General features: G+C 40.3%; 1 protein-coding gene across 6 annotated transcripts in view; it reads right to left on the minus strand.

Moving 5' to 3' along the window:
* Positions 1-551: 551 nt before the first annotated feature.
* Positions 552-27869, minus strand: part of SLC23A2 (solute carrier family 23 member 2) — a 62745-nt gene continuing 35427 nt past the window's right edge. For all 6 annotated transcript variants that reach the window (XM_064497735.1, XM_064497732.1, XM_064497733.1 and 3 more), the window contains 13 exons: positions 27057-27173; positions 25682-25839; positions 20088-20176; positions 18633-18703; positions 17297-17478; positions 14263-14383; positions 13394-13550; positions 11608-11755; positions 10922-11027; positions 7511-7640; positions 7232-7369; positions 6213-6308; positions 552-5927 (listed from right to left, as the gene is read on the minus strand). In XM_064497735.1, the coding sequence (XP_064353805.1) occupies positions 5695-5927; positions 6213-6308; positions 7232-7369; positions 7511-7640; positions 10922-11027; positions 11608-11755; positions 13394-13550; positions 14263-14383; positions 17297-17478; positions 18633-18703; positions 20088-20176; positions 25682-25839; positions 27057-27173 (1746 nt within the window). In that variant the 3' untranslated portion in view covers positions 552-5694. The remainder of the gene's footprint in view (positions 5928-6212; positions 6309-7231; positions 7370-7510; positions 7641-10921; positions 11028-11607; positions 11756-13393; positions 13551-14262; positions 14384-17296; positions 17479-18632; positions 18704-20087; positions 20177-25681; positions 25840-27056; positions 27174-27869) is intronic.

Consider the following 27869-nt stretch of genomic DNA (forward strand, 5'->3'; position numbering starts at 1 on the left):
GGTTTAGCAGCATCTGGTAGCCGTTAGGCAGCAGTCAGATGGGAGCAGCTGCGGCACGTTTGCAGCCCTGCGCTCGTACCCGATGCGCATTCCCGGGAACGGTTACGGTCCCCGTATTCATACCCGCATGTGCCTTGCTGAGGTGAGCCGGGGAATTTCCTTTCTGGTGAATAAGAAATCCCCCCGATCTGCCCGCTCGGCAGCAGGGGAAGATGCTCGGGGCTTCGGAGCAAGACGAGAAACTCGAGCCCCGCTCGAAAGGAAACGTGGATTCTGACGTGCTTTCAAACACGTAACTTCAAAACAAGGCATTTCTTTTGCACGTGCACAGTTGAAGTAAATCAAAGCGACTCATCTCAGGATGCACAAAGTTTTTCGGTCACTCTGGAAAAACACACCTTTCTTGGTGTGTTTTTGCATGGTGCTTGCTACAAAGAGGCGCTAGTCTTGAAAAGTTAAATCTTTAAAGTTAATGCTGACATCACCGGGATTCCCAAGCTGTCGACTCCACGAGGATTTTTTAAAAGCAAGTATAACACCACGCTGCCAAGTTGCATCTATGCCCGCGTTTATTTATACTGAACAGCTTTAAAAATACAGAATAAAATAGCTTTATCTACTATTATTCACAACATCTGGTCCAAATATTACATTTTTAAATATTTGTTTAATGAAGCCATGTTAGAAAAAAATATGAAATTAAAAAAAAAAATCCATAAAGGAATTACACATCTCAGGAAAAAAAAAAACTTGCTGTGTAACAAAAAAGTTTTACAGCCAAAGTCAGTCACAAAAAAGTCATGGAAAAAAAAAATATCCCCACTGCCTAAGAACAGTCAATAGTTTGTTACGCCAAAGGTTGTTATAAACAGACAAAGTACAATAATTTGGACTGGCAGCAAGATGATTTACCGGGAAAGATGTAGTAAATGCCGGAAAATACACAAGGCAATTCTAAATATATCTCTCATATCTATATGTACAGATGACGATGCACAGTCACAGTCAAATTATAACTAGACAGGAATATTGTGGATGTTTCCCAACACGGATCCCCAATACGTAAAGCAGCCCAGCACTAAGCTGTTTAGACTCATGGGCAGAAGCGAAACACTGGCAAACTTGTGGCCTCCTCCAATACTGCAATGACCTATCACAGCTATAACACATGAGAGCAGAGAGTAACCGTCACCCCATGCCCAAAAAGGCCATCAGCCTTAACGAGAAATACTAAGGAACATGCACCAAGTGGGAAGTTTTCGGCAAAAAGCGCGACCCACTCGCTCCCCCCTTAAAAGAAGAAAAGAAAAATGTCATTTTTGGTTTAAGAAGGCCACTTAAAAAAAAAAACACGGTAGGTTGTGCTGGTCTGTCACATGCATTTTCTACATCAATATACAAATCATGTTAAGCACAGGTTGCTTTAGATCGCGTGTAAACATCTAATGGCTAACTCGAACCATTAGAAGCTGGCTCTTTTGAAACCACATGTGCCCGCAGTGCTGTTTATACCACAAAATGCGCCATTTCCGACGCCTTTCGGCAAGGACGCGTCGGTATAATCGACCGGTCTCGCTCGACTGATGCTGCTTGTGGTATAAATAGGACCGAGGATTTCAGTTTGCAAGCGTCAATTGTGCACTGGGAGTACCACGATTTCAGTAGGGAGATGAACAATAAAGAAACCCTTTAGTTTTTGGTAGTAACATAAACATGGGTAAATAAAGTATACACAACTACTATAGATTCGTCAATGAAGAAATTCTACCATCACATGACATTGTCATGACAATCATACCACTCCCTCCCAGGAAGACTGCGGCCATGATCCTGGGTGGAAATGTTATTTTTAATATATGGAAATAAAATACTGCAATATTCATGTACAAACCAAGTTGCCATATTGAAAGTCAGTATTAAAAGGCATAAAGCAAATTCTGGGTTTAAGTTTGAACTTTCTGCACGAGGCAGCTCGTTAAGCTCCTCGGTCGCCACAGTCTAATATGACAACGTTAGTCAGTCATAGCTAAGTTCGCTATGAAACCTACATTTCCATAGGCATAATTTGTAAGTATTTGCTTTAGAAAATGTGTTTAAACATGTCAGCAAGAATTCTTAATTTAACCTAAAAAAAAAATACAATATCAAAAGTCCCAAGTTATTTTGTTTTGCATACATTTATACCATCTTTGATATGACAAAATGATATTTCTACCATGAATATTTGCCCTTCTGTCTTAACGTCTGGCTGAAACGTCGCCTCTCCTCTCTCAGGCGTTGTCTTCTGTACGTGGTTTTGTTCAGTTTAGCAGTTGGAAAGGCAGGCAGTTACACACGTAGGAAAAATACAGTATTGCATTTACAGTCGCGTTTCTGCACCTAGCTACCTCTTACCCATCAAAGCCCGGACGTAAACAACAAGCGCTAAGGATTTAAATGCTTCTCTGAATTGCAAGTTAATCCTCTGCAACACGTCTGCCAGCTGCAGCAGCACAGCCGCGCGCCTCCGAAGGCCACGGCGCTTCCCAACAGCCCTCGCAACGAGCCAAACGCGCGCCGGAGCGGTAGCTAAGGTCCACAATCACCTGCCTCAACTGTACAAAAATGGGGGCAATTCTCAGCATTTCCCTCACCAAAAAAAAAAGCAAACATTGCATGTGCGTCTCCTTCGACTGGCAGCGCCGGGATCATTCCAGTGGCATAAGAAAGGGGAACTGCCTAGGAGCTCCGTCCTTCCCTTCGGGCAAAGCCTCGGAGAGATGCACCCGGAGGCATCCCGAGCGCCGCGGTCGCATCAAAACATTCCCTGTACATTTAAGGTACTGCCAATGACTTCGTTATAACCTTTTGCTATAACAGGCGTTTCAGCAGGTCTCCTTTGCAAAACCAAGGCTCATCTTTAACCATTCATATCCTAATGAGATTAAGACAGTTGTCGTCTCATGTTACACGTTATATAAATTTCGTTACGAAAACGTCGGCTAACTACAGCTACTTACTTTAGTGTTACCAAGTTAAGTGGCTAGAAAAGCAAAGCATGCCAACTAAACGCTACCATGCTCCTCTCCGCCAGTCGACAGAACCAGTATGGCAGGACCAAAAGCCAAGAAAGGATTAACTCCAAAAATCTGACAGAATAATCTGACTTCACTTATTCCAGTATTCTTTCTTACACTGCAAAAAAAGGTTGGTATTCTGCCCCGGGGAAGGAAAAACAAAAGTCCTTGGGTTCATCGCCTTATAATTTGACTCCAGCATCACATCCAACTGGCAACTCTTTCCAACATGTTCAAGGTAAGGCTGTAAAGAACATGTACAGCCTCACTCCATCCAAACGCGAGAGAAGAACATTTCTCACTGCCTCATCTCTTCACTGGATAAGCATTCATGCTATCGTGAGAGTATCTGGGGGGAGAAGGTCAGAAAAGCCTCAAAACGCAGGTTGCACTGCCGTATCCTGTGCCCGGTGCAATCACTGGGCTTGAAGCACTGAAATATTTAAGAGGTGACACTTTTAAAGCCAAAGCTTTTGCTTCCCTTTCTCAACCTTTATAAATTAACCAACTTTGGCATTTCACATGATTATAGCCACCGTAAACAGATGGCTTTTTCTTTTTTGTTCCTTTTTTTTTTTTCCTCCTTCCTCCTTTTTCTTTTTCAGCCCCTTCTTCTTGAATTTCCCCATCTCTCCCACACATCTTTGGTTGCATATAAAGTTGGGAAATTTGGAAGCTTTGTGCCACTGATTAGAGGTCTCCGCGCTCCAACTATCTGCAAGTGGATGTGAAAAAAATCTAACACCTCACTACCCAAAGAGGAAACATTTTAAAATTATAAAAAGACTTAGTTTCACAGGCAAACTAAATTGTCTATTCTACAGTAACTCTTCTGACCAGCTTTCGAGATAGTCCAATTGACACCAAGACTGCAAACTACTGAAAGTTCCCTGAAGCGGGAACACACACATGCTTCGCTATGGAAAAAAAGCGGTATAAGATAGTTTCTGGAAACAGCCATGACATGCTGAAAACGATATGAATGGAATCGTTGCGATTCTACACTACTCAGTACTGATCCATTAAGCTCCTTCCTCGCCCTCCCCACCCAAACCCTTCCATGCTTCACTAACCAATAACAAATTCACCTGGAAGTCGACTCGGAGAAAACAGAGTTCCTGCGCTCGTGTCCAGTAGTCAAAGTTTGATAAATATATTAGTGAATTACAGGATCTACTGTTACCTTTTTTTTTTTTCCCAGGAATACAAAACGCAAGCACCGTAGAGCATACTGGCCTTGAAATTACATTACACTACATTTCCCTGATGATCTCCACAGCTTAAAAATGCTTTTGGGGCCACACTGAAGTCTAAAACTAACTTGCAACAGTAAGAACATTAAACATGAATAAAACTTTTAATTATGAACGCATGATGAGCATGAACACCCACGTAACATCAGAGCTGAGACTATTCCAGGAAAAAAATCTGAATGGTGCCCTGATTGGACCCAATACCCGTTAAACCATCCAGTGGATGAGGACATCAAATGTAGTGTCTCCGCTACAAAAGAAGATCACCTTTGTAAAAGAAGCGAGCTTTGGAAGGCGCCCCACGAAGAGAAACGAAAAGGAGGCAATGTAACGTAAGCCACACTTGGGCAGCACCAGACCTCGACAGCCAAGGAAGAAAATTTTGTACAGATCCAAATAAGCGAATGCTGGCAGCATTTTCCTGATGGGGAAAGCTGCACACATGCAGACCTTAATTGCTTCAAAGTGCTTAATGAATTACCATTTTCCTTCGGGAAACCTCTGCGTCGTCTAGCTGGATACAGGCATCGCGCTGTAAGAACTGTTATTGGGTCCCATCGGAAGTTAAAAGTTTCCCATCTTCGTAAAACTAAAGCTATATATGTCCCTTTAAAGAAAACCTGCACCTGGACAATAACGAGGTGGTTCGACGCCAGGCAGAAAAAGCAAACGCCTAAAAATGCAAACTGGCATGAAATGAGTGGCTCCTTGAACAGCACTAAGCTAACAGAAGTCGGCCGTAGTTTTCAGCGGCAAAGGTTAGTACGGGAACGTCTGTCTCACGCTGGAAATCTGACTCAACTATCAATAACTCAAAAAAAAGAAAAGAAAATCCTCATGATTTGCCAGTACAAACTAAGTCTGGTTTACAGGGGTCTGAAAATATGGAATGTGTGAACTAGCAACTGGAAAACAATACTACGTTGATTCGATGTTGTGTTTAGAAGTACAAGTTTTTTTCTTTTCACAGGATTCAAATTTTCTGGCGTAACTAACATTGCCAGCAATGAACGTGCCAAAAACGCCAGCATCAATGACTTAAATAAAAAAATCACCATAAAGAGTAACATTTTCAATAGCACCTAAATACTTTAGGAACCTAAGCTCCGTTTAAAATAAAAACAGACTTAGGTGCATAGATATCTAAAGCTTTTGAAAAGTGAACAGAGGAGCATTTGAAAGTTTGACCCAGAGACACTAGATCTGGCTACCACCACCCACAACAGGAAAGCTTTTTTTTTTTTTTTTTTTTTTTAAACCCGTCTCAGCTCTGGTTCCAGAATTTAAATGCAGATATACAAAACATATATTTTAATGCTTCTTAATCAGCAAGAAACTGCAAATACATCTTTTACTACAACTAGATAATATAATTTCAACTAAGGCTATACTGTAGCTTCCGAGTCTTCGTCTGAACTCCTGCAGTTACTGCTTTTCCTGAAGCCTTTCCACGTGTAGCCCATAAAGGTAGGGCTGATTGGCAGGAAGCTGAAACACCTGTATTTTTTGATAAAGTTCATGCCAAAGGGCAAATCGTACGTTTCCATGCCATCCAGCGACTTGCTTCCTTTACCAACCCCTTTCTTCCATTTCCTTATTCCCCTTTCTTCAGGGCTTCCTAGAAGTTCAAACAAAAAGAAAATTAATACAGATACTCACAGACACACACATATATACATATAAATACATTACTACTCTCTTCAATACTACAGAAACCTGAACTTGAAGATTCAAAGTGCACTTGAAGAAACTGAGGCAGGCTGCTGTGAAGCAGTTTGCTCTCGGTGTTTAAAGAAAATCAAGAGAAGAACCAGCAATCTCTTTCTCATCTTCTGCCTCCCTAAAACGCTCTCCTCAGTCAGAAAGATAGTTATTATTTCAAATGAAACAACACAAAGCTGACCTGGAATGGTATTATCCAAAATAAACGCAACGCAACCACCAACGAACATGGCTGTAGTGAGGAGAACATTCAATACTTGATCAATGCCCGCTATTCCTAGAAGGACAGAAAAGGAAAAGAATTTATTCAGAGCTTGTACTTTTATCATACATATGCACATCCTACTGATTTACATGCAGCTCAACTGGGAAAACGTGCCATTGAGGTCGCTGAGGCATCTGCTCAAACAGGACTCTTAAAACCACGTGGGAATAGATTCAGAAGAAACTTTAACCAACATAGTCCACCCACGGGGACCCCTTCTTTCCCCAGGCATAACTCCATGAACTTTCAATTGCTTATAAAGATGCAATGAAATTCTGTTTTAGTTTCTACTGCAGACACAACTGGGTAATTTAAAAATAATTTTAAAAAGTTACTTCAATGTATCTTTTATCAAGTTAAGTGTTCCCATACAGAGTTTTCCTCTGATGCTGTACATTGTTATTACCACCACTACTGAATGGTAGAAATAAAAAATACCTTCTCTGTGAATTCACTAAAACTGTAACTGGCTAACGGTCCAAAACCTAGTCCATTAAAATTCAGTTTCAAAAAAATTCAGTTTCAAAAAGCATGTCCACAGTGACTAAAATGTTCAAATACTAACACAAATTCCTAGTTTTCATGCTCTAATTTAATACTCCCCCTTGTTCTTTCAACATCATTTACAATTCAGATTTACCTTTTAAGACCTTTTCCCAGTCCAGCTGGGAACTGTCTCCTCGCGTTGCTCTACACTCTTACCCAGAGAAGGCAGCAACGCTTCAGATGTATCCACTGAAACACCCAACTCCGTTCTCAGCACCTCAATATCTGTCCACCTCTGAACACACCTGCCTTCTTATCTATAGCTTTTATTGTCTCATCAATATTTTGCTTTTACTCTTTACCCTTTAAGTTACTTTGTACCTGTACGTAGTTGGTATGCCGGGTATTAGGTAAAAGCATGCTTCATGCAAGTGAACAGAAACACGTACCTGTGACCAGTGGATTTTGTTTGAGATAGCTTGGAAGGACAAGTCCAAAGAAAATGGAAAATCCAAGTACAAACAGGTTACGAGAAGAATTTAAATCTATGAACTGGAGATTAGACAGACCCACAGCTGTAATCATTCCTAAACAAAAACAAAACAAGCCTCAGCGTTTAGACAGCCTTTTTCTAAGAAACCGTGAGAATGTACATAAACACACGCACTGGAGTAAAAAGATATCACAGCCACACAGTACACGAAGAGGAGCAAGAAAACATACGTTACCAAAGAGAGTGCAGAAGAGGGCACCAAGCACGGGGTCCGGCAGCGATGCAAAGAGAGCGCTGAACTTGCCGACCATTCCAAGCAAGAGCATGAAGGCTGCACCATACTGAATAACCCTCCGACTTCCAACCTGCAGGAGAACAAAGAGAAAAGGACAGCGGAAGAGTGAGCATTTAGGCCAGCTTTATGCTTCAGCATTTTATTTTTTTTTATTCTTTCACACTCTCTCTTCAGATGAAACCCAGAAGACAGCGGCAACTGTTCTGCTCCGATGTAAAATGAAGAGAATTTTGTCTGAGTTAACATATCGGAGACTATTTCTCGCACAGCCTCAAAACGCAAACCTTGGAAAAAAACCTGAAGGTCCTCATGAATTAAAACTTTTGACTGTCACGTTTTAAGACTTCTTTTCAAGCTTCTGGGCATACTTTTTGTGGTGTTAAAAAACAGGCTGCAGAGCATTTACAAATGCCTTGGAGGACTCTGCCGTAACATGGCTGCGATCCAATTCTAACACAGCTTTGTTTGATTTTGCCTGTTTTCCATTAACATTAAGCCACCTTAAAATCATATTAACATAGCCTGTAACTGCTATGGCCACAATAACCATGAAAGGTGGCAGGGTCCCATCTACAGTAAAGAAAATAAATAGATCATAATGAGGAGAGATGGTGAACTGGTCAACTGTAACGCAAACAGAAAAGGAGTTCCACGTGCTGCTGCCCTTTACGCAAGAACGCATACACCGGTTACCTGCCAGGCCGTGCACTTGGAGGAGGCACAGACTTTCCAGACAGACATTATCAAGTCATTTTACATCTCTCCCCAACATCGGAGCTGAATACATTTCGTATGCAAAACGGTTGCGCTAACATTGTGAAACCGAACGTCTTCATTTCCTTCCCATTTTTATTTTAAGCATTCAAACTCAGCGCAGTATTTCTCCAACATTATGTTGTAATAGCAGTTGCTGAGCATGAACGTACAACATAACACTGTTATACTTGCATGTGAGGTGTACCGGGCACAAAAAATTGGTTACGCTGTGAAGGTGGTTTCCAGCAAAGCTCTTTGCAGACTTCTGTGATAGAGTATTAAGCTTCACGGAGAAGTTAATTTTAATTTGTTTATTAAGTGTGACCGAGCCAAGTGCCTCACATACAGAAACAGAAACACTGAAGTGAAGCATCATACTAGCGCTTCAATAAATGCACGCACATATGTGTGTTAGAAGTTTTAGAAAGCAGTACTATAACTTATGCTACTATCAAACCATCTAAATTTAAGAAAAGATAATAGTAGAAACATCTAGGGTAAAAGTACTTTGTTCCTCAAATATTATTCACAGCTCAACTGTTAGATGGGAGGCATTCAGATACAGAAAGAAGCTAGACTAGTAAATATGGATGATTCAGTAGAATAACAATTAAAGTTTGCTTGCATCTTTCTCTGTTTTTTATAAAAATATTCATTTCCTCATGACCAATATCTCGCTCCAAAAATATTTTGCTTTACGAAATATGCAGATTCTTTAAAAAACTACCTCCGCACGATAATGACGTTGATTTATGCAAACAATCAATCATTACAAGCCAAACAAATCAAGTCCCAACTGAGATTTTCAGCACTGAGCTAGAACTGCATACTTATTCCCAGACACTCACGCACACACTGCAAATGATTATTTTGGCATGCACGAATAGAGGATACAGGACCGAGTATCTTGCCGAGTATCCATTCCATCAACGTTATGGCATAGGCTGCCTATAATTTTGGCCCAACAAATCAGATTTAATCTATTCACTTTTCACCAAGTCAAACTCACTCAGAGACTAGCCCCAAGGCTTCGCAACGTTTTTGCTCCAGTTAAAGCCTCAAAATCAAGTTCTATACTGACTTCAAAAAAGGCAAACGCCTTTTCAAACATTATTACACTGGTATAAGAAGATCACTATGTAGTCTGTGCTCGTGAGCACTAAAGATTTCTTCTCCCAAATAAACAGCAGAGTACACATGCCAAAAAAAGGATAAAATCTATTTTGATACAAATTTAAGTTGCAAACTACTAGGTTTTTAGGAACGAGCATGCAGACGGGAAAACAAGACAAAACACTGGAGCGCAGCCATCCAGCTGTGCCATTGTGAATCAGGCATATTCACTTTTAATGATGCTCTCTGAACAAACCTAACTGTATTTAATTTTCATCTCTGTAACAGCTGCTGGTTAAACATTCATTTTTTGTTGTTCCAAAGCAAAAAGTACACTTATTTCTGCAGCCTGTTAATAAGAAAGGGCTGTTAACTGATATCAACTGCAACGAAGTCAGTGGCAGAAACAGAGGACAGAACTGAATAAATCTTTCTTCAACGCTTTTTGTAGCTAGAATTTCTTCTAGGAAATTTCCATCAACGACTGAAAGGAAGAGACTTACACAGACAGCAGATGGTGCTATTAGTATTTATATTCTGTCCTAAAAGCAAACAGACTTGTCCTTTGTGCAGGAAAAAAAATGGCCGAAGATAAATTCACCATCTCTGCTGCATTAAGTCAGAGGGATGAGTTATTCCCGCATGCAAGAAGTAGATTTATAGCTTCCAAGCCAAATAACGCAACAAAATGTACGTATTCACAACATAAATTACTCCTGGCAATTTTGCTGGTATTTTTTAGCAAGGTTAAACTAACAACATCAAGCGAATCTATCTGCAGCCCAAGGTCTCCCAGTTCAGCAAGGCATTCGAGCACATGGACAATTCAGCACATGAATAATCCTGCCGGTTCCATAGGAACTCCTCGGGCGCTTATATATTTTTGCTGAGTAACACCCCAAAAATCTGTAACCCCCTAAGCATGCTCAGTGCTTTATAAACGTATCATGATGAGGGCAAATATTTAGGGTATATTTAACTTTGAAATTACCTTGACCGCAAGCTCCTGCTCTAGCTGTGTCCATGTAATGTCCTAGCACAGATGCAGATAAGATCCAAGGATCTCAAGTTGCATTTCATCATGTGTCAAAATGAGAAATTAAAAATATTCAGCTCTCCTCTACTGATACTTTCAGGGCCAAGATGGCTAAAAGAATATCAATTTCTATACAGTTCACAGTGTCTGAGCCTCAACTTAAAAATAAAAAAATAAAAAACCCAAACACCCTGGAATACCTTCTAGGTTTTCAAAGGGATAGTTTATTTAATATCATCTCCTTTCTGTAGGTTTTCTAACTGCTTTTACTTTGAATGAAAAGCTTTTGGGGGTCCTAATCAGGAATCGATTTCCATCAGGCAATGGTTGGTACAGACTAAGTAAATTCCAAATACTGTGTAAAGTTTGTCTGCAGAAAATAGTATGTAGTATTCTTTCTTGAAAATAATATTCAAGTCACTGGCTGATCAAGGTAAAGCACATACCTTCGTGATGCCCAAGACACCAATGTTAGGGCTGGAAGAAGTGGATCCGTTCCCCGTCCCAAATACTCCGTCCAAAACACAGGAAAGACCCTCAATGAAAATCCCTCTGTAATTCACAAACAAGCAAAAGCCAAACTTGTATTAACACAGATTCATTTCAGACAGCGCTTTACAACTGCGTGCTATGTAGGTGCCTGTCGAAGTATTTGTCCTGCATGGTTTATTTTAATCAGTGTTTCAAGCTCCAACACACCTGGAGAAACAACATAGGTTCTGTCTTCTGTCTCTCAGGTGCCCACATTCTAGATACCCATGTTCTTAAAGAACTGAAGAAAATACAGAATAACCAAGTCAAATTCAGAGCCCCCCTCTACTCTTAAAATTACATTTCAGGTGAATTGAACAAGCTGCACTGCTTCCAGGACCGATTCAGAGTTTTGTCCCTACTGAAACAGCAGCAGTAAGTGCCAGAGATCCCAGCAGAAACAGAACTAGCTTGCCACTGTTACATTCAGCATCAAAATAATTCAAAACCACAGTTACATCCTACATTTCAGATCTTCGGGCCCTGTGTTTGACCAAATTGTAACATTTAATATCAGAACACATTCTTGACTTGTCTCAAGCAAAAAAAAAGTACAAAATAGTAGCATAAAATACAGATAAATATTTCTTTTTTGACATACCTATTTATTGCATGAATAGGAGGAGGAGGAGCACAAGACAACCTGGCACAGGCATAGTAATCCCCTATTGATTCAATAATGCTAGCAACAACCGCGCTAAGCATCCCGATTACTCCAGCAGCCGAAATTGTTGGCAGTCCCCACTGAACTGTGAAGAAAAGAAAACTGAAATCTCTTGTTCCACTGGAAACAATTTAGATATCAAAACATACAGGAATTTATTAATCTTTAATGGAATCAAACTCCCTTTACAGTAACACTGTCTGGCAAGTTCGAGTAGATGAAAGGAGCAAGAGAAAAAACCGCCTAACCAACTGCTTTGATCACGCTTGGAAAAAAAACCCCTAAACCCCGCCAAAAAAAATTCCTCCTGTTCAGAAGACACGAATTTCAACGACCACTTGTGGGGAGAGGAGAAAAAAAATAAATAAATAAAACACACATTAGTGAGGCCAATGCCACTTAATTATGATTTTTTTCTGAAAATGCTGTCTTTAGTTACGAGTTTAGTCTACAGAAGACAATAGCCAAAAACCAGCTATGACCACGCACAAGCACCTCCCATTTCCAAATTTCTGCAGAAGAGAAAATAAGATTAATTTAAGCCCTTAGCAAAGCTTGGCAGGCCTTCCACAGCAATTGCCTTGATGCTTTTATCTCTTTGAAATAGATGAGTCTCTCACAACAAAAGAAAGTTTAAGTCACACCAACATGAATGAACAAGGCTTTACAAATAAGAATGGTCTAATCAAGGTGGAGAAAAGTCTCCCTCCTCTTCATCGCCAAAACCTTCTATTATACATCTTGCAAGTAATTCTTTAGAAGTGGTTTCTTTTAAAGACTAATCAGAACCAAAGCATATGGAAAACCACAATGAAGCTGCCTCATTATGGCGCGCCGGTATTCATAACCATTTCTATTATTCTATTCTAGTAGAATATTACTCTGTTATTACCATGTTAACTTCTGAGCAGCGCAAGTGTGGACTGGTTGTGCAACTCCATCTCATAGTCATAAGGAACAGCTTTTAACAGCTTCAAACTTTGGGGTGGCCAGCAAAAGAATATATCGTACAAGATTCAGTGTAAAGCATTTTGCTTTCTCTTGTAAATGCTTTTTTTTGTCCTTCGATTAGCACTGACTGCTATCCTCTGACTCACCCATCAGACCAATTTTAATGCCATTTCTGAAAGTCGGGACACGTTTATGCAGATGTCTTAACACTTGTGTTTACTCCAGAAATGGTGTGTTGGGGGGAGTACTAAGTTAAGAAGTGTACTAAGTCAAAAAAACTGCTTACAATACTAATTCTTTTCAACAATGAGAATGAGTAACTTGAGTAGCTCTACAAGAGTTATAACAACCTGTCTCTGTTACTGCATAATACTAATAGCAGCTGACCACAGCAGCAGTAAGTACAGATAAGCAATCATTCCCTGAAAACCCATATTATATATGCAGCTACATGTACAAGAACTCAGATTTACCTACTTAAACCCTGTGAGCGCTTTCCACAAATTCAAGTTACAGGCACTCGGTCTTTCTTGGAAGAGGCCATAAGACACCACATTCAAGTATAAAATACGAGAGAAAAGCTGTAATCCCAACATACAATGCCTTTAGGTCAGTTAAAAGACTCCCGTCAGCTATTGTATGTCAAAGCGTATCAGATTCTAATACCGAGAAAAAACTAGCAACGCTCGCAAAAACGGACAGAAAAGCTGCTCACAGGTGTGTTCTTAAAACCAGCCTCAAAAGGAAAAAAAAAAAAAAACCCCATACTTACAAGGATAAGGAACCTTGAACCACGGAGCTACCAAGAGCACTCCTCGGCGGGCGTCTGTGCGAGCGTAGAAGCCATACTTCGAACTGTCAGGGGGAAAGACATCCGTCACCGTGAAGATGAAGCAGAGCAACCATGACACCAAAATAGCTAAAATAATCTGTGACAGAAGAGAGAGAAAATAAAGCTGTTTAAAGTAAACGATTATTGACAACATTCATAAATAGCAAACAGTTCCTGCACAGAGTATCTCTAACACGCTTATCTTAGCATGATCTTAAGTGATATTTTAAGTCTGAAGAACAGTAAATCCTGTAATGGATCTGTTAGGTGCTTTTTAATTTAACAAAGGTGCAGTTACAAAAGCTTTGGAATCAAAATAAGCCTCTCCTCTCTCCTAACAAATGGGAAAGTCTCCAAACGAGCACTTAAACTAGTGAATTTGTTTCAACTTCAACACAGAAATAAAAGGAAGGCTTTCACATGGGGAAACCAAGTATTGCTTTCAAAAAACCAGAAGATAATGATCTCGCCCTCCCTTTTTGGAGGGCCCAGTTTAGGCTTTCATTACGTGCATAAACACACCTTCTTCTCTACCCCTTCCCCTCCCCGACACTCCATCATCTTCATCACTCCAATGGCTCTTCACCAGAGAGAGATGCCAGAACGGGATCTGGCAAGGCTGCAGGAGGCACTATTTCCTCTAGCAAATGAGCCATTGAGTTAAGTTTCCCATAAGCACATCCAAGCTTTTATCTCATTTTTGTGATCTACTTTACTGTGTGTTTTTTTTTTTTTAATTAAAATAAAAGACAAAAAATAGAATCCTTAGGTTTTCCTTTGCCAATCGAAGAACAAGCTCAGTTACTTACAGGAAACATTTTGAAAAGCTGCAGCCTGTATGCTGTCCATCCTTTCTTGGATTTGTAAATTGGTAAAGGAAATTTGACATTTCTGGCATACTGAGAAAACAACAATACTAGGAAAATAGTCCTGAGAAAAAAGGAGGAGGGTGGGAGAAGAGAGACATATCATTAGCATCCATATGTTAAGTGTCTTTCCCAGTACAAACTCGATACCCCGTTAGGCTCTTCAAACCCAGAATATAAATGGAAATTTTCAGATTTAGCACAAGACGAAGCATTAGGAGAGAATATATTTTAATTACGCTGTTACTCCATGAGACACCAGGAAAGACAGACATGGGCGTGAATGGGACGCAACAGCTAAAACACATTAGTCACTACACTTCCACGTCTCTCCTCCTTATCTTTAGCAATATCCTTCTCTTTGCAATAGCAAGCCCAGCTACCATAAATCAAATCAGTCCGAGAAGACTGCACAAAGAGTCAAGTTGTTTGAAGGAGCAAAAACTCTTCTGAAATTCGAGGAGATTATGTTTTATCACTGATTTAAAAAAAAAAAAAAAAAAAAAAAAAAGATGGGTTTTAAGCTTCCCTCCCTTTTTCCACTCAAGATCATTTTCAGTCTGCAGGAAACAAAAAAGAGCTTTATTCTCCCCAAACTCCAGGAACAAAGAGCCCTGCACAAGAGGGGTGTCTTTTATAGCCTTCACCCCTGACTGAAGTCAAATGATAAAGGCACCTTTGCCTGGCAGTCGGGAAACACTCTGGCACCTCTCCAAAACCCCATTAAAGAAAGATGGACTCCAGCTCCTAACAGCAGCTATCCTGCACACCGGTCCCGAGGACACTTAGCATGGTTTTTATTTTGAGCAGGGCTGTAAGTAACGTCAGGGAGGACACACACATTACAAAGATCCTCGCCATGGCTTGGCAGAGGTTGAAGCAGGAGAGAAAAGCAGAACAAAATTTAAATTGACTCACTAAAACTGTTGAGTTCCGTCTCTCAGTTTGTTTGTCTACAAAGCAGGTGGAGGACTGGGGTGGGCTACAAAAGCATGGTGGGGGGCTTACTGCCATACTGTAAAATATCATGAAATCTTTGAATGCCCAAAGACACAGTTTTGTTTGCCACATGTACAGGCAAAGCCAGATTCAGGGACATATTGTGTTTTTACAGCTCATGATGTGACCGGCTTTACAACTAAATTATTTCAGCCTGGTGCCTTTAGAACACGTGAGGTCAGAAAACTGTTTGGGAAACTGAAAATCTTGTCAAATAGCATCGGCAGCTAACAGAGGATAACAGCTCTTGTACAGGTATTATTCTGCTGTCCGAGATAGCAACGTGATTACTTATATCTCATCAGAGCAGGCAAGACAATTTCAAGCGCCACACCTTGTAAGATCAAGTCTGAGTGGGTCTGATGGCTACAGAGACATTTTCAGCAATCCGGTGCACATTTTTGCATGGCAGAAGCCAGAGTAATTACTGACTGGGTAATATTTAAACCCTGTTTCTAAATTGATTTATTTTTTCCATTTGCAAACTGTCAACTCGAATTACAGGTTTCCATGTCCAATTCACCAAAGGTCTACTTGCTTAATTTAACATTAGTCCCAACTTGCATAGAATTTGTTTTACAGCAAAATAAAGTGTTCCTTTGGGTCAGCTGCTTAACATAATAGAATTACAAAACTATTCACGATGCTAACATCTGAGATAAAAGAGAATTAAACAGCCCTTTTAATCATAAGCTGCACTTACAGAATACTTTACATGTTCAAAGTACTGTGCAAACAGATTAGTCAGATCAGAACCTGATCTCATCAAGTCACTCCTTCAGCTTCCAGAGCCAATACAAAGTTGTTCGCTATACATTGAACATTTCAACTGCTTCAGCCAATTTAGTCTCCCTAAAATGTGGTTTCTGTCCTCATTTGGCTGACTATTCACACCACCTCACAGGCAACTCGTGTATTGTGTTCATTTCGTTTTTCTCAGTTATTCCCTTCCATAACGCTATTCTCGATTCTAACATTTCCCTGGCATTTATAGCTACAGAAATATGCAGATCATGCTCCCAAACTCACTCCAGAAGCCTTTTTGTCTACTAAAGAGAAATGCCTATTTATACATCAGCAATTAAAAGAATTATCTGAGAACTGGGCGGGGAGGGAAGCTTGCAGGGTGCCCTGAAACTACCAACGTAATCTTCATCCCTGTTACACCTTAGTGCAACTCGATTTAAGAAAAATACACAGTTTTATTGCACCAGTGAAATTCTGGCCATTGCGCATCACTTCAAGCCCAGAAATGATCCAAGGAATAAAAGCAAGAATGTTTTAGAGGAACTATAGAGCTTAGAATTTAAAAAGCTGTGAAAACAGAGAGAAATAGTGACTGGTGTAATTTAGTATGCTGAAACCCGAAGTCAGAGAGCAATACCTGTAGGCTGAAACAACATGCAGTAATAATGAGGATCAGTATGAAAATGAATGACATACAGATGGCAATCCTGGCACAAACCGCAGAAGCTAACAGACATCTCTTTGCAAAAGCACCATGAAGAATAATAAACACAATAAACAACTTTTTGTCCTTGCTCACGGTCCACAGGCACTGAACCAGAAAATATCCTGATCCATCACGCCAAATCCTAATACTGTAGGAATCACTTGGATGGCAAGCTGACTTTGCAGGGAGGAAGGGGAACACTGAATGCCTTTTAATGGTTAACATTAACCTTTTCTTTGGGGAAGGAGGGGGTCACAATCACACTGCCCCCCGGCTCACTTCAACCTTCCACTTGGAAGAACATGAAGTTACTTAGCCCCAGCAGCTGCAAGTTAAAGCTTCCAAACAAAATCCAACTGAAACACGGGGGGAAATTAAACAACCAAAAGAGTGACTGAAAAGCGGGAACTTCACCTTTGGTAGTCAAGCAAACTCAGGTTTTTCATTTGCACCCCAGAATTCCTGCGTGATGTCTTGCCAACTGGGACCCACTGGTCTAGGTCAAGAGCGCCCAGGAGTACTTACAACATAGCGATACCCCAGTGTTTGCCTGCTCTTTCCCCCGCTGCCTGGAAACCGGAGAGGCCGATGAGAGCGACAGTCGGCGTGATAGTCAGAGGCCCGATGTATCGCAGCAGGGCGCCGGGAAGGCCAAGCAGACCGATCACCACTTCTATCAAGGAGGACATGATGATAGCACCTTGGATCTGAACACACAAGAAGGGGAAAGAGACGGTTCAGTCAAACCTTAGAGCAAAAGCAAGTTGTTTCTTTTTCTGCTCTGGCTTATAAACTGCAGTTAAAGAATTCAGTGACACAGAAGAACTCAGCAAATTTTTTGTCATAAAACAGCTCATTAGGTTTAAGTGACTTATTGCTTAAGCATAACACTTATGGTTTTCTCCACAAAACTATTACACAACAGACCAGTGGGCCAGTCTGGTAGTTGTGTGGATAGCACATCACACTGTCAGACAGGAGACCTGGGTTCCAGGCTAACCTTTAAGCTCTCAGATCGAACCGGCAAGGGTTGCTGGCGCCACGGAGGTGATGCTCCTAGCTCCTAGGGGCAGAGTGTATGCTGCATTGTTCACAAGTGCTCCTTAGAAGCTGGTATAGAGCAGCGTTGTGGTCTCAGGAGACTGTCAGCCCTCTTGGCTGCAGGGCTCTTGGCAGGATGTAGCTATGGTTTGAACATGGGGAAGAGAGAGGGGTTGTTTTTAATTAAGAAAAAGTGTGCAGCCCAAAGCGACGGGATGGGAGATAAATTCCATGACACACGCCTTAATTTGGACTACGCTATCTACCGCTCTAGTGTGATGCCTGGGCACAACCCTCGTCCTGGGCTCTGCAAAGCATGACGAAGTTCCTACTGAAATGCTGGAAGTGGAGAAGAGTTTGATGTACTTCAGCAAGTCTCTCGAGGGAACAGAGGCCTTATCAGAATTGTCTCCAACTTAAGACATCGAGATATGAAGAGATTTGCTGACTGCGTGTTATCTTCCACGGGACAGCCTACTGAACAGCGACAGCAGGCAAGTGATCTGATAGCAGCTGATGTATTGCTTAATTGCTACTGCTGAGCACAAATTGCAAAGCGTTACAAGAAGAGTATCAGTCCCACTCGTGTATTGTACTGTGCCTCTTTTTGAATGTGGCAACTAACTCATTGTATTTGCTTTTCAGCAATGAAAAGGTTGAAAAGATGAAGACTTCCGTGAAATGATTAGAGGGATATATTCAAATTAAATCGTAGTGAAAGAAGACACTATCAACTCAAAGACGAGAACACGCAGATGGTTACGTGAGAAACTTAACTGAAATTGGACAGATCAGCAGCTAAAGGCTATTCCTACATTACCTCTCGTATTCTGGGATACCAGATGTGCTCAGTGTGAAGCAGTTCTGTCGTTCCATTTGTAACTGTTATATCTTACAAAAAGAAAAAGACAAAACAGGTTTTTATTCCTCAACCACTTTGCAATCATAAGGTCAAATTTCTCACAGAGTAAGTTTCCGCTTAAGCTGCATCCCAACCAACGAGCCTCGATTTACACAGAAAGAACCTGCAGTCCTATAAATCAAGCAATCATCTCTCCCAAATAACATGTTTGCATTTCCTAAGAGCTAACCACTAATTTTACCCATTGTACCAGAGTGGGGAAAAAAAAAATCCTAACTTTCAGAAATAAAGGTCAATTAGGGATTCTTTTCCCACTCCAATAAATGGGTGAATGGAGAATTACTCAATTGCACACTAAGACTCAGGCACTCTAATGTTTGTCGTTTGGCAATTCAGGTCTTTCATTGCATGATGAATTGACTTGTGGTTACAACCCCATCCGACACCGTTTTAGAGGTTAAAAGGTTCAAGAGCAAGATGCTGTGAAGGTTCTCTTCAACATGCCGAAGGCATGAAAAATTACTTGGCAATCAAAGGTTATCAGACAGTATCTCGTTTCAACAAGGTGTGTAGCAGGGTACTGACACATTTTGGAGTACTGAAATGTCGACACGCCTGTAAGAACTACAGCGCACCACAGTACACCTTTGCATCTCAGGCACTCAAACCCATATGCCATTTCCCAGTAGATAAATCTGACTTTCCTGAGGGGAAAAAGTGAATATTGAAGACTAAGTTTTATATTTAAAAAAAAAAAAAAACACACAACAGGAAAACTAATTAGATGTGAAGTGAATAGAGAAATTTATAAGTACATAAATAACATAAATTTAATGTAAATATAATCTGAGAAGAACTTCCATTCAAAGCAAGCAGCCTGTTTCTCTATAACGCCATTCTGCACTGCCCACAACCTTATTACTGAATAAACACACCCCATTAGAAAGAAGTCTGCTAGAACGGTTTCCACTTATCTAGCATAGAACAATTCCTATGCCATTGCTAGATTTCTTTTGTTGACATTTCTTTTGTTGACATTTATTAAAAAAAAAAAAAAAAAAAAAGCGCAAAAACTACCATCAGACATTAATCCTAACATCCACAGGCTTTCCCACCAGGCCTTTGGTTTCCCTTAAGGCTCTCTTACATTTTATAGCTTCAGCTTAAATCATTTATAAAACAAGTAACTGGACATAGCTGTGAAGGAACAAGAACTAGAATTCCCCAAGAGCATTTTTAGGAGTCTTTCTTCAAAGCAAAGAGGTGCAAAGCTGAAACACTGCAAAAGGACTTATATTTTTCATATTTCCTGCTCATTGCTTTCAGTTTCTGTATCAAAATGTTTGGCAGTTGCACTACACGTGATCTGGGCCATTTGTCACATAAAACGGGGCAAGCATAAATCACAATTACCTGTATTATTACATTTCCACTTCTCCAAGGACAGTATCGCTCTAGCAGGTGCTAGGAATGCAAAAGCACTCGCTTGAAACAAGGGTAACCTGGTGGAAAAGGAAAGAAGACATGCTGATATTTTTTGGTGTTACAATATTGTGGAAGGATACCAACTCTAATTAGGTGGTTACCCATCCTCAGAACTAACCTTTATCAGGTGGTTAACAACAACATGGAGTATGAGAATTTCTTAATAGGGAAAAAAAAACCCCACAAAAATAGTAAGACTCACAGATCAAGGCCCTAACAGCAGACGCTACATGCATGAAGTTACCAACACAATGCCTGCAAGAGCTAATTACCAGGCATTGACATGTGGGTAGCAGACATCGATCCAACAGGTTTTTGGCCCAGTATCAAAACAGGGCAAGACGAACATTTTGATGCACTTAACAGCCAGACTGCTGAACATGCAGCATTTACAGTCCTGCCACATTAAGGCCCTTCGATAAAGGTAAGCAGTCTGCATATTCAATGCTTTCCTCTGCATGACTTGAAGTACAGTCATTTTAAGATTCATCTTTCAGCGTATGTGTAAATAACTATTGCATTGCTAAGTGCCGATTAGATGTTCCAGGCCGCTATCAACAATAACTGTGAAAGCTGCAAGAATTTCAAGACGACATTCTTCGCATTGGTGTTCACACTCTCCCAAAAGGTTTTTAAAAACTAAAGAGCATCTGCCTATACCAACTAGGTACTTACCGAATAAGCCGCAGCTTGCATAACATTACAAATACTCAGATGCTACTTAACTCTAGAGGCGATGCACTTTGAACTATTCGGTAAATACCGTCATTAACGAATGGTAACATGATTCTCTTTAATAACCAATCTCAAACCATAGCATGCGGACCATTTAATTGCTCATGCGGCTCTAGTTACTGCACCAAGTTTATGGCTGTTTTACAGCCACAATGAAGCGCCTTCATGCCAGTACAAGCAGCAGTAAAGGAAAAAGAACCAACTGTAGCAGATGCAGATAAGGATCAGAAAAAGCACAAGGAGGAAGAAAAAGTCTGTGGGGAAAAGATTCTTAACATGCTTAATACAAAGAAGATCAAAACAGAAGCATGTTGCTAACAGCGGTTGTAAAAAGTCACATGCAGGAAGCTGAAACAGCTGAATTAACAACTGGAAAGGAGTTGGGGCCATGAGCAGTCGAAAAAGCAGACCCATGTACTACAAGTTTTGAAAACCACGTCCAAATTTCAAGCTTCATAAAATACACAAGCCATCCGAGCATACTCGGCTTGCATGCAATTCCCTTATAAGTTTCTTTTAGAAAAAAAAAAAATAAAAAAAAAAAATCAAAGCTTTATCTTTGGTGAAGAAACCGTGGCAACTACGAGTGAATGATTCACCTTATTTTTCAAGGTTCATTAGGCAAGCTGAGCAAGCTGGTGCCCATGGCAAAATACGCAATACCTGTAACAAGCTGTTACTCCTCTATCCCACCTACAGAGTACTCCGTCCCCCTCTAACGATTCCGTAAATGTGCATTGCAACAACATTCTCCAGCGATGAAGTCAGTTGTACTGAGATTTCGCTCCAGACACAAGTTTGGCATTGCACAGATACCCTCTTATAGCCTTGCACAATCTCATTTCAGGGGTATAACGCATATAAATTGCTGTGGGCATTCGAACTCAGAATTTCCCCTTTAAAAATAATATATCCGTATACAATGAGTATTAAAGAGTTCAGAGAGAACATACATGATGAATCAACTTCCCCATATGGGATCCAAAAGCCACGAAACCCCTCCTGCCTCCTGCACAATGCATAACTTTTTGATGAGAAAACTTAGATAAGTTACTTATTTGTCTTCTGCGGTTTAAAACATAAAATTGCAAAGTCTTAAGGGGAACAAATACCTAAGAAATCAGAAACTGCCAGTCCCTGCAGTATTTTGAACCAGCTTTTTGGGTAAGTGTTCAGAAAACATTCCTAGGAGCAAAAGCTTTGTGTTGCTTGTTTAAATGAACAGCTATTCCAATTCTCAAGTAAAATACCAATCATCTGATTTACAGCTGACTTCCTCATCTCGGGTACAGCTTCAGCAACTGTCCCTAAAGTTACAGCATGAAAATCTCATTGCACAGACTTTTTGCTGTCCCTTGCCAGTCTATTCATCACTTCAGCAGTTTGGACAAATGACAAATTATTAATTGGGACCATTTGCCCCCCCCTTTTTTTTAAAAAAAAAACCCACAAAATACTGTTATTTTTACTCCACCTTATTCATCTTTGTAGACCTAGACAATCCACTTGGATAAAAGCACATATAATAAAGTCTTATTTTCTTATGTCTTGCTTCGCTATTTGCTCAGCCTTCATAAGATAAAGTTAACCTGAAGTATTTACCAAAAGGACCAGTAGGGTCAAAATAGTGTTCATCTGCCTTTTTCTTTTTTTCCAGTAAGAAAAAAGAAAACCCTCTCATTTATTAACTTACTTATTACTCAAAATCAGCCAACCATGATCAGTATCTTGACAGACAGCTGCAGTTTGAAACACATTGCATGAAATAGCTTTCCCGTTGCTAAGCCAGGCATTTGCGTTAAGAAGTACCATCTCATATTCGGGATAGCATTTGAATTTCATGTCCAGATTATTAAGTTGTTTAATTTTGGCATCAGCCCACGTGAAGACAGAGCTCTTGTGCGGTTAAAGCCATCTGGAAGCGTCTTAATTATCTTAACGTTTCACACGGATGTAGCAATGCTTGCAGAACGTAGTGATGGGCACACCAACAAACCTAAAACGTCCAGGTTTAGTAAAGCTCTATTTGATAGTCTCAGTCATACAAATCACCGTGAGTCTTTGCCAAACCTTCTGGATTATTACATAATCTAATAAATAGCTTGAATTCCTAAAATAAGCATGGGCACCAAATCAACCACAATGACTCCTCGTTATTGAGCCAATTCCATCTTTAAGGACCTTTAAACCATGGAATTTGACCTTTCAAAACCATTGTGGCTTTATTTGTTGAAATACTTTTCAGTTGACAGGCTTGCCAATAAATACTTTAAAGTCTCACTTACAGAACGTAGCTGCTATATCCCAGTCCCACCCTTACAAAAAACCAGAATCACATGTTAAAGTTGCAAAACCTTCAGCCACTGGAAGCTTCTCCTTAAACACAAATCCACTGCTTTTAAGGCCCAAACACAAATACTTCTTCAGTTTACAAACATGCCCTTCTCAGTGCAAGTGGAAGCCACTGAAAAGGAGGAAAAAAAAAAGAAGAAAAAGGAGGGAGAGGTGGAGCTATACAGGAGGGACAGAGCATTTCTAACTGATGGGACCACACCTGCTTTGGCAAGAACCCAAATTCACTCTATAGCAACTAATCAGGACAAAGGTGCCCAAGATTAGTTAGAAAAAAGGGGGAAAAAAACCCAGAAGAACACAAACTTTAGTTCCATAGAGACACACAGGTCTCAGGAAGCGTAAAAAGTAAGCTTTTTCTGATAAAGTTGAGGCAGAAGGAGAAAACTGGTGGCAAAGCAAAACCAAGTTGCCCTGTGAATTAATAACCAGCCACAACACAACATCTCCAAAGTCTGAAGAATTTGAACTTCAGTAAAATCCAGTAAGGAGACACTGCAACTGGAACAACGGCAATAGAAGACCCCATCTTCCAGTTCCTTCAACAACCCCTCGATTCCCTATATAAAGCAAAAACAGAATATTTAAAGAGAAAGAGAAAACCCCTTCCTATTTAAGGAAATGCAATCGGGTGCACATAAAGGCACAACTGTTTCACTGCTCCTCTGCCTCCCTCTCCAGCGAGGTACTTGAAAATGTATTACAGCTACGGCAAGCTAGTCTATGAAGCACAAAGAGCAAATCGGGCAGAAAATATGATTATTAACTGCTGCGAGTCCCAACTAAAAGAAAATAGCGTGTGTGTGTTGGGGGGACTCCTCTCTCTCAAGTTTTAATCATGATGTTTTGCCACCAGAGAGAATTTTTCATCCAAAACAGCAATTTTATACATTTAGTAAAGCTTAATTAAAAAGAAAAAAAAATTTTTTCAAAGAAAAAAGCCAAGCAAGCATATTAGCGATGTGCATCTATTCAAAGTAAAATAGTAACCAAAGATTCTATCAGAAAACCTGAAGTATTGGGAAAACGTGGGGATGAAAAGCTGATCTTTTACAACGGTAAGTGATCTATCATAGGCTTTGCCTTCCTCGCCCTGTTGAGATAACCCTTCTGCACACAGAGATTCTGTTTCTTAGATAAATCTGTACAACGGTGGGAGGCGTTGGTCCATTTCCTAGCAGGACGCAAGACTCCAGCTCACGTCATTCCTGAGTTAAACTAAATGACACACGAGTTGCTTAAGTAGTTACATGAGGGCATGCTAATACAACATACACTTTTCTTCTGGTATTATTTATCTTTCACAGTTTATTCAAGAAGATGCAAAAATAACTCTGCGGGTTCTGTCTACTCCTGGTTGTCACAGAGAGAGTCAACAAAAGTTTAAGTAAACATTACGTTAAACATCTCTCTGCAGTGTTTACTGTAGAACTGCCGTTTTAAAAAAAACACTTTTAGAGTTTTAACTTAACATTAATAAAACTCACAGTATGCTTTTTTTTTTTTTTTTTGGTAAACCAGCACCAGATTATTACAAACATTACTACCACCTAAAATCACATCTGGTATCCTTGCAGGGAGACCAAAGGATACTTACAGGCATTCCCATAGGACTACGCTAACATAAACATTTTCTTCCAGCTCACTGAAGGATCCTTACCTGCAGCTCGGAGCAGCTAACAAAAAACAACAAGTAATTTGTTTGTATTGGCAAGGTAACACTCAGAGATGCTAAATTCGGAGAATAAAAATCACCCACATCCTTTTCTCACTGTGCGTGCGGCAGGTTTTTTTTTTGAGGGACAAGAAGTTCAAGGGCCTTGAATCAACTTCAGAAATAAGCTAAGCAGGTCTCTTCCACTCAAAGCCAACTATGTTTGAAGACACCAGAGCTGAAGGTTAACACATTACCTTTGACTACGTTTATCTTGTGGCGTGACTCCAAAGACACTACCATTTTAATTCAGCAAGTGCTTTACTAAAATAAAACAAGCACACAATTTGCTTTGGGACAAATCCCAACAACTTAAGTTCCTGCAAAAAAAGAGTATCTTTCAAGAAACTAATGAAAATATCCTAAATAGTCTCTCTTTAAAAAGGCATATGATTTTTTTCTTTCTCCCCAGAAATGCTTCTGCCTTCTCTATCCTCCCGGTTTTCTCTTTCCTCTCCTGGCTCCCCACCCCTCGGCTGTACTTTCTTTCCCCTGGAATGCCTGCTCCTATTTCAGACCCACCTTTTTTTGGGAGAAGCTTTCCAAAAGCTTTTATTAACTGTCCTGTACTTGAACTGCTATCTCGTATTTCATGTTTATCTTTCGGAAATAGACTAATTACCTCTTGGATCTCAGACTACATCCTGGCAATTCCAACACAGGCTTAGCCTTATCAGCATCAGCATCATCTCAACCACTAGGAACAAGTTACGGATCTCACCTGCACCCAAAAGTTGTTTGTAACAACGTAGTGATGCCCACACAGAAGAAAATGGTCCCAATCAACTGGCTGGTAGCCCACTGGTCAAATCCAACACACATGGCATCAGCTAGCAAAAAGGGCACTGCTATAGTTCCACTGAAACACGTTAAGTAATGCTGCGAACAGAAAAACGGTTAGTTAATACTTTAGCAACACTTACAAAGCCTGTTTTAAGACCATCTTTTCTTTTATACCCCCCCTTTTTTTGTAATTATCCACCCAGTCTCTCATGTCCTGGTTCTAAACGTTTTTTCTGGTATTTTACCGCCCATGTTTAGTTCCTGCTTGCCTGCTGCTAATGATCTCAGTTTATGGAGGATAAACTGGGTTATTTACATAGCTACATGGCTACTGTTCTTGATGAGGGAGTATCTAGGTAACTGTGCTGAAAGCAGCTTCCAACTCTGAAAAGCAGATAAATAACTCCATTCATTTTCAACCATGTGAAAGACCATTAGCTTACAAATGAACTTAGGGCACATTTAAACCGGGCTGCAAATAAATGCACAACTACCAGAAACTAGCTACTCATTAATTCCTTTTCAGTCCAACTACAGTAAGTAAACAAACAAACAACCAACAGTCACCATATTCCACAATCCAAGTAAAAACACAATCCCTACAGAACTGTCTGTCCTCGAGGAAAGGCAGGAATAAAAAGGATGCTTTGGAATGTATTTGTTTGAGGATCTCAACATACTTTACAGATATTAACAAATTCTCAGCATTCCTGTGGGATAGATTTTTATTAGCGTTCGAGGAAGGAGATGAAAAGAGCTGTTCCGCTTCACATCAAGTGAGTGGCTGAGCTAGTAGTAGCATGCCGCTCCCTACTACAGTCCTACTTGCTGTAGGAAGCACACGGTGCTCCAAAAGGGACACAGGACTTGCCTGCCCCACTTATAGCACACTTACTGGTGATGACTCCATGATGGTGGTATCAGGCCTGCAGAACTGGCACAGCTGCGACTGTAGTAGCAGCTTTAATATTCAAGGTGTCAGCACTAAACCATTCTCTCCATCCTTTAGTTTCAGAGGTGGCATATGTCACCTTCTGAAGGTTACCACTTGGCACTTGTTCACTTATTTAACTAAGCAGCAGCTTTAAGGACTAAATATTAAGTGAATCAAACAAATGCATATGCCAGTGAGCAATAATATAGGTCATCGTCAATACAGTAATTTTACCATGTGACCGACTTCAAAAGAAGCTGTCTCATAGCTTTCTTCAAACATTTGAGAGCATGGGAAGAATAAAATCGTCACATAAGCAAATGCAAAACAAACTTTAAAAAAACTACCGAGAAAGCATAACGACTATTTTGAAACGTACCTGTAACCCCAAAAATATGCAGAGATACCAAGGAGGAACATCTTCGATAGTGTAAATCATGTCAGTTCTCTGTGCGTCTAAACTGCCACTGCTGTCCAGCGTCTCTGCCAGAGAGCTCTGTCAAATTGGGGGGAAGGACACAAAACACAACCACAAGTTAATGTTGCATAAGAATAAACCGAGTCTGAACTGTCAGCAACTCCTAAGTACTCTGAGATGCGTGTATTACTCTCAAGCAACGTCAATATGTATCTTTAGAAGCCTTTTACCTCCAAGGCAACGAGCTTATCTCCCAACTGTAGCTCCTGAATTTGCACCAAATGGATTCAGTTGTATAAACCATTCCTTGCTTATTTATACTAACACAACAATTGTTCGTTTATGATATAACCAATCTGTCAGCCAAATGGCGCCATAAAAGTGCGATCATCATGGCAGACTTGTTTATGCAAAAAAAGAAAGAAACAGAACTAAGCAGAAGAGTCAACAGTGACTATGTCAAAGTAAAACAGCTACTCTTGCATAAGAGCCCTAAATCACGGGCAAGGAAGTTCCCCATTATGGTAGCTGCTTCCCAGCTTAATTCTTACTCAATTGCAGTCTTAGTTAACCATTTTTACCACAGAATTTATTATTTTTCCTTCTACCCTGCATTGAAGCACGCAGGAAAAACCCTAATCATTGTAACCGAATACATCCACAGCCAATTTACAACAGCCAAGTGAACTTCCTCCAAACCTACAGGCAATTTAAAACCGCGTTCTGGCCTTCTTTACAGCTCAGCGGAATTGTTTCGTTTTAACTCTCCTCTTT

Source organism: Dromaius novaehollandiae, chromosome 26 (genome assembly GCF_036370855.1).
Source record: "Dromaius novaehollandiae isolate bDroNov1 chromosome 26, bDroNov1.hap1, whole genome shotgun sequence".
NCBI classification, from domain to species: domain Eukaryota; kingdom Metazoa; phylum Chordata; class Aves; order Casuariiformes; family Dromaiidae; genus Dromaius; species Dromaius novaehollandiae.